The sequence below is a fragment of the Panicum virgatum genome, chromosome 2N (assembly GCF_016808335.1).
Source record: "Panicum virgatum strain AP13 chromosome 2N, P.virgatum_v5, whole genome shotgun sequence".
Lineage (NCBI taxonomy): Eukaryota > Viridiplantae > Streptophyta > Magnoliopsida > Poales > Poaceae > Panicum > Panicum virgatum.
Genome location: NC_053146.1, coordinates 44,427,251 through 44,435,293, shown reverse-complemented (window position 1 = coordinate 44,435,293; position 8,043 = coordinate 44,427,251). Strand labels below are relative to the sequence as shown.

Here is an 8,043-nt window from a genome sequence, read left to right as displayed (position 1 = left end):
TTGTTTTGTTTCACTGCAGCGCATTAACGGTCCGTGGGGTCCGCCACCTTCGGAAGCGCTCCCAGCCGGCTGCCGACGAACACTATTATCTATTATCTTTGCTCTGAGTGCGTACTGCGTACACATCAATTCTCAGTGTGTGCTACGTGACGTGTAGCGTGTGCACAAGCAGATGCATGACTGGAGGACTGTCGTGCGTGCCTTCAGGTAAACTATATCTTAAGCTAGGAGATGCTCTCGATGCCATAGCCATTAATTATATACTACCTAGATTAGTAACTCAGGTTGTGTGGCAAATTCAGATCTTTCCACCATGCATTTTATGGCGGCACTCTGAATTAACATGAGTTCATGATCGAGATGCATTATTTGATCAAATTAGATTAGGGTTAAGAATATCTTTCCACCATGCATTTTATGCTCTTTGCCCCTGCTCTATCAGCTGTAGAAGGTTTTGATTTTGCTTCAAGCTAGGAGTATATTAGATGGTTCTTGCACACATGCTGCTCACAAGTCACAAGCAGCCAGGTGGTAAAACATAACCTAGAAGTTGAGTCCCATCAAAAGTTCATAAAAGGACAGCATCTCTGTTTCACATGAATTAATGGTAGGGCAAAGCAATACATCTACCCCCTTCTTCTAGAACATGAGTTATAAACAATAATGTGCATGAAGCATCATATGTAATTATGTATATACCTTCAAAAATATGCATGAAGTGGTGGTAGAAGAAGTACAGTAGTTAATGGCAATATATAACTTGAATTACAACTGGGACGAACATAACAAAGGAAAGGGTAAATAACAAATGGGATAATCATTCACGAATATAATTCCTAATTAAAAGGGTTCTTTTATCTAACTTGTATGGTTGTGAACGGAAGAATAAGCTAGTAGAAAAACTCGAAGATTTATTTTCAAGAGGCCAATAATGTGTAAACAATTAGTAATTCATTTTTAATAGGTAGTATATACTTGGTAGTTAATTGAATTTCATCATGCAGATCTTATTGATTCATATGTGTGGCTTTGATCATTTGCAACTAGCAGATCCCCCGCACCTAGACCATCTGTTAAAATAAAAGCACAACCATTTTACCTCATACATGGAAAATAGATCAGATCGATCGAACCATTCTGTATGAGAATATTCACCATTATTTGTTTTGGACATTGAGACTGTCACCAAAATCCAGCTGAACAATAATTCCTATTTAATATATTCATAAATTATAAACCTGCTGCAATGTTTATATATGATATATATAGAATATTTTGAGAATTCAGTTATCTGTGATAATCAATGTGAAAGCTAATAACTTTTGCCCTTTCTATTCAACTAGTTACACATCCATGCCATTAAATTGTAATGGTGTAAAGGTCAAATTTGCATGTGTGCAGCTTTGATAATACAAATTTATTAATTTTTATAATTAATTAACTTTTTTACTAAGTTCATAGCGTGGTATGAAAACTATCTTGTATGCCAAATAAAAGTGAACTAGCTATTTTTCATGGCTTTTAAACCTTGACACAACCTCAAACTAAAATTTTGGCTCCAAAGAAATATGAAAAAATAGTAACAAAGGTTTTAGATTTTGTTATTCCACTTTTCGAGAACAGGTAGTATTTTGAATGTATACGCGGTGTTCAAGCGAAGCATATATTATGAAAAATGAAATCAATTGGAGAAGTAGCCAAATTGGCGAAGTGATTTACTGGATACAATTCTATTTTTATTTATATAGACCCTGATCAACATTTGTGACAAGAATTTCTCTTTAATTTGGCGTCACAGTATCTTGAAGAAGTTTCAATGTACACTTCATTGCCTTTCGACCTAATTTAAGATTTGTTATGTGACTCATGTCAATATATGAACAGAAACAGAAGAAACGATACATAATTTTCTCAATTAGAGTCACTAAAAAATTGTGACTTATTTGGAGATTTAATTTCAATTTTATGGCCATGTTCTAGATTCTGTTTCAACCTACCATCGAAATCGGAAAAAATGCACCTACGAATAATGGTTGTAGCTACAAAGATACATGAGATGAGCATGTGTAGTCGGTGTGCTGTCACTAATATATGTGGGCTATTCTCTAGTAACATAAAAAGGATAGGATGCATTATCATTACTCTTGGCACAACCAAAATTAGGAAAACTTTAGTTGATACACAAAAGGATAAAGCAATCTAGTTTAGAAAAATTAGGAAACCTTTAGTTTGACGATGATATATATAGCATCTTTCTGATGTGTCTATGCGCCAACAAACTTTATTATATGCACTGTCACAAGTGATGAGATAAGATTATTCAATCAAACAAGCAACCTTGTTCCCATAGCCCCTAGACACTAGTGTATTTGATCTTCATAAAAAAAGCCCACAAGAAACAAGAATGTCCAAATTAAAACCTGGATGAAAGCCGGATCATAAATATAGTTTAATAGCTAGTGACGTTAAAGCACAATGCAAGAGAGTAACATCTGGCACAATTAGCACTAGCTTATATTAAAGGAGTACATATGCATTACTAACTAACGGCAGTGTAGTGCTTGCCGGATCAAGACCTAAATAAGCTGCCAGCAGTTACAAGCTAGTACGTAGAGACGACCAGCAAGCTGCTGCTAATACTGCATACCGTCCAGGAAATCATCACCGTCTTCCTCGTACTCACCTTCGTCGTCGCCTTCTCCTCCGTTGTTGCTCATCATTTCGCTGAGGCCGGCGTAGTAGTACTCCCCAAGCGCCGGCGCGGCGGACACGAGGCGGTCCAGCTCGCAGCCGTGCTCCAGGAACGCCGCCGAACCGCCATTTCTGGTCCCCGCCTTCTCCACAACCCCTCCCCTCGAGCTCTTATTACCTGATCCGTTAGGCGCCCCCGACGTCGGGGATGACAGGGCCGCGTCACCGCCGCCGACGCATCGCTGATGAGAGGGCTCGGTGAGGCGGTCGATGGCCGGCTTGGACTGGGTGAGCAGCCAGTCCACCGTCTTGCTGGCCTTGTCGAATCCGAGCCGGTCCTGCAGCGCGAAGAAGTCGCGCGCGACGTCGAGGGACAGCCGCATCCGGCGGTCGCGCACGCCCTGCGCCGTCCGGATCTTGCTGTGCCTGTCCGTCCGGAACGGCCGATTCCGCGCCCTGGCGTGGCCTTGGCCGGCGGCGGCCGCTCCGTTTCTTCCACCCTGCGGCGGCGCCGTCACGGCGGGCCCGCTCTCTGGAGCGGCGCGCGGCGGCCTCAGCACCGCCTCGAGCGTCTCGGAGTTGAACTGGCCGTGGCCGGGGAAGAAGTGGTGGTCGGCGTAGTGCTGATCCAGATGCGCGGCGGGCGGCATCATCGGGAAGCCGGTAGGGTTTGGGTGTGGCTGTTGTTTCTGGGAGTGGGAGACGCCGAAATGGTGAGAGTTAGGGTAAGGTAACATCTGCGTACTGCTTGTACAAGCTTCCTAGCCAGCGAGAGACGAGATCTAGCTAGTTCGAGTGCTGCTGTCACTGCTGCTACTACTACTTGCTTCTTGATCTTCTTCTTCGCTTGATCTCGATCGGTTCCTCGCTCTCACATGTGGAAATGGAACTACACTGGAATGAACAGATCTTCAGATCAAGAGCTAGAGTGTGCCCATTTCCATTGGTGTGGTGTGTGTGCATCAAAGCTTAGGGGAAGGAAAGGCAAGATCGAGGAAGAAGGGGGGAAAAGTTAGTGATGGCGAAAGGGGCCGGCCGGTTTGTGTGCACAGGAAGAAGAAAGAGATGTGAGTGAGCGAAGCTTTTAGGTGTTGTGTTGCTAGGACATATTTTGTGCGTCTGCTGTATATGTTGGTTCGGGCTGCGTTTAGATCCGTAAAATAGTGGTAAAAAGGTCATATCGGATATTATAGCACACTGTATTATTTTTTGTTTATTTGTGATCAGTGGCGGAGGACGCCAAAATAATGAGGTATGGCCGGGGGGGAGGGGCAGTCGGCTGAGGCGGCGGCGCTCAGGCGGGCGCCGCAGGCCGGGGCGGGGGGGGGGGGGTGCAAGGGGGCGGTGCGTGGTGACGGCTTGCTTGGGCGGGGGCGCAGGGGGGGCGGCGCGCCGGGGGCCGGGGCGGGGGCGCTCGGGCGGGGGCGCAAGGGGGCGGCGCGCCGGGGGCCGGGGCGGGGGCGCGCCGGCGGCTGTGGCGGCGGCGCTCGGGCGGGGGCGAGGGCGGGCGCTGCAAGCCGGGGCGGAGGGGGCCGGGGCGGGAGCGGCGCGCCGACGCCGACGCCTGGGCGGAGGCGGGGGCGGGGGGCGGCGCGCCGGGACCGGGGCGGGGGCGAGGGTGGGGCCGCAGGAGGGCGGCGCGATGGGGCCGGGACAGGGGCGGTGGCGGCACGGCGTGGCGTTCGGGCGGGACAGGGGCGGTGCGGCGGGAGCGGAGCGGAGCGGGAGCAGGGAGCGGAGCACGCTAGGTATGGCGCGCGCCATACCGCGCCATAACAGGCGCTCCGCCACTGTTTGTGATAATTGTTGTCCTACCATGACCTAACTAGGCTCAAAAGATTCGTCTCATCGTATACATCAAAACTATACAATTAGTTTTTTATTTACCTACATTTAATACTCCATGCATGAGGTAAGAGATTTAATGTGATAGGTGAATAGTGAAGTTTGGATTCGGAAATTTTGAAACTAAACACAGCATCGTTTGTTTATGACAGTAACTCTGGAGAGAGAGAGGCATGAGCTAGGCACACAGCATTCAGAGCAATGGCGTCGCTGACGACCTGTGCTACTGTTGCGTCACTGCAGAGGCTTTTGGCTAGCAATGCAAGTAACTAGGAGAGAGCCCTAGAGGTAGCTGCGTGGCGTTGGTGTGCGCCGTATGGAGGAGTTAGGAAGGGAATGATGAAGGCATTATTGGGCTCGATTGATGCAGATAGCTACAGGGTACACTGTAGGGACACGTGGTCAAGCAGGCAATGCAAAGGCACGGTGAAAAACATATAAGCTATTTAGGTGTGTTTAGTTTACTTTACATTTTATATTTTTGTGTTTTTGGAAGAAAATCTTTAATATTTGAAGTATTAAATGTAGACTAATCACAAAACTAATTACAGATCTCGTCTGTAAACTATGAGACAAATCTAATGAAACTAATTAATCCATCATTAGAACTTTTTACTATAGCATTACTGTAGCAATTTAGTGTCTAATCACGTCCTAATTAGGCTCATTAGATTCGTCTCGCAATTTACAGTCCATTGGTGTAATGCGATTTATTTTTTGACTATATTTAGTACACCATGCAAACGATTTACAAAAATTTTACATTTTGCGTTTTGGAATCTAAATAAGCCCATAGCTGGGTGCTCGCTGCGGTACATAGGGTGGTACGTACATGCATGTCCATTCAACTTCGATTCTCTACTACTAGTCTGTCAACCCGTGCCGCCGCACGGGCTAATTAAAATTAATATAAAAATAAGATCAATAATTATAATTATCCATCTCACGCTCTTTTCATCTATTAAATATTCTAACACATACTCTAAAATATATATTTTCATTATTTAGTTACAATAGATTTTATTTTGTGCACCTCCATATGTATTCAATATATATTTATTTGAACTATTTATTTGTGAATTGGTGTTCTTATCTCTTCCATCATACATGAATATATAGTGACATATATCACGGGTAGTATTTTTATAAAATAATAATATAAATAATATATTAATAATGATAGAAATAGTAATTTTAGAATTTTGTATTCATGCACTTTAATATATTACTGTAATTATATAATTTAAATTTAGATTTATGAGTAATTTAACTTGTAATAATAATGACATAATTGGATAATTTATATGCAAATTTAGGGGGCATTTGTATTATTTTTATAATGGCATAGGTGGGTAATTTACACAAAGATTAGGGGGTTACTTTAGATTTTTTTTATAGTGGCAGAGGTGGGTAATTTAGATACATGTTTAGGGGGTTACTTTAGTCTATTTTCATAATGGCAGATGTGGGTAATTTATTAGGAAAGATAACAAATTCGATGGTTATTATAATTAGAGTTGTTGAATTGATGGTTGGATGTTTCTGATTTTTGTAAGAATTTATAGGATTTCTCTGTTTTTTTAGAGTGTCCACCTAGGATTCTAGGTGACTTCATGTGAAGGCTCCAAAGGAGCCTCCAATTAGTAATAATAAGATCGTACCTACACCATCTCCTACCCCTAAAATACTGAAAAGTGCCTCATACATCCTCAATAATATCAGACCCAATAATTATAGTGATCATCACTAATGATCCACCCAAACTCTCTATCGCAATACCATACACTTTAATTAATCTTCATCATTGACGATATGCCATCATTGACCGCCCAACTGCCTGTGGCTGCCACCACCTGTCCCTCCCTATGCATTTGTGGAGTGTGGTTTTTCCACCACTACTGGCCCGGGCCTGTATGTTTTGAACCGTCGGATCCACTTCAATTTTTGTGCGACCGGATCCCCTACTCGAAGATGGTCACAAAAGCTCCAGGCCGCCCGACATCGTTCGTGGCCCACGAAGCGAAGCCAAGCAAGTTTTCATGAGCAGCGGAGGCACGGGACAAGGCATTTCCTGTGGGACCAACTTCTCCCATTGGATTCTTTTCCTTGGTGCCGCCACCTCTGTTTGCCCGAATCTCATTCCACGAGCTGAACAATGGAATCTCCCTGGTTTACCTAGATCCATTTTTTTGCGGAAGCTTGTCAAGAACTGCAATGGCGGATGGGAGAGAGGAACGGAGCAATGTGGAAGCACCGCACCATCTCATTTCAAATGATAGTACAAGTTTCATCCTTGTTCCTCTTCACTCTAATGCCAATCTGATTTATGTTTTCCTCTGTTCTCCGTTCAATGGAACTAAGTTGCGCTTGAAATTTCAGAACCAACATTTAGATTTGTTTCGAGTGAACAGGCTGCCGCTCCTAACTGCTATCCGTTTAGGCTCCATTCTCACTTCAAGCAACAATTGGTCAATGGAAATGGTCTCTGTATTGTTCCTAGTCTTTTCCAGAACCTCGTTTTATAACAGGTGTACTTGCATTTTTGTTTGATTTGCTTAATAGAGTTTGTGACTTCTGATTTTGGTTATGCTGACCAACACATTAGTGGGGGCATGACATTCTAGGATATGGTTCTGAGAGCAAGTCAAGGAGTACTAGATTATACTTTAGATGACTTCAATGGAAAATCCATCACTGTCTTTGTAGATAAGGATGGGCCAACGAAAGATGCAGTAATTTATTTTGATGTTGAATGTTGCTGTGATGAGCAAGTTTCACCGGGTCCTTCTTCATCTTTTTGGTAAGAATTTAGAACTCAACATGTGTTCCTCCATTTTTAGCACGGCATGCATTGCACCATTTAGGTACTGAATTTGTTCCATCATTTGTCATTGGTACTGAACACCTGCTTAAATTGTTTACTGTGTCTAAATGGCTTGAATGTTGATAAGTGTTGGAGATAGTGCAAGAGAGTCAACATGTCACTCAATCGGAGACAAACATGGCAACATGGACGAGTCAATGCCGATTGCCTCACAAATTGAATAGCAAGGCAATGTTTCTGAAAACATGCAAATGATGAGTACAGGAACTGAATCTAAGCCATGGCATAAGGGGTATGTCTGAACTGTCTCATTTAACTTGGGCTAGCCCATTAGATAGTGATTAGTCTGATTGATTTAAGCTAAGATGCTATCCTATCAGTTTGATTGATTAGTGTTCGGTTGGATGCAAAATGTCTTTGAAATCCACATGTACTGTCATGCTGGTAATGAATAGATCATAAAGAAAAATATTCCTGTGCCATGGATTGTGTTGTTTTGGACTGGAAATGACACGGAGAAATTTATTGGTCAAGTTTAATAATCCAAACATACTTCTCAACATATATAGCACAAACAACACCTTAAAAGTAGAGCTGTCTTTTTCCAGGAAGAGGCTGCCTAAAGATGCACCTGATGGTTGCACGCAAAGTTTAGTGGGTGCAATTGAGAGGGCCTTACGCAA

The 8,043-nt window shown here is 43.5% G+C and overlaps 1 protein-coding gene across 1 annotated transcript; it reads right to left on the bottom strand.

The window, feature by feature from the left end:
* Window positions 1–2,427: 2,427 nt before the first annotated feature.
* Window positions 2,428–3,770, bottom strand: LOC120660628 (transcription factor TB1-like). Its single transcript, XM_039939227.1, has one exon. It carries the CDS (start codon window positions 3,426–3,428, stop codon window positions 2,634–2,636), a length of 795 nt encoding a protein of 264 aa, XP_039795161.1. The 5' UTR covers window positions 3,429–3,770; the 3' UTR covers window positions 2,428–2,633.
* Window positions 3,771–8,043: the final 4,273 nt, after the last annotated feature.

Bases quoted from the DNA above. Each gene is read 5' to 3' on its own strand.
- LOC120660628 (XM_039939227.1), bottom strand. From the start codon at position 3,428: ATGTTACCTTACCCTAACTCTCACCATTTCGGCGTCTCCCACTCCCAG.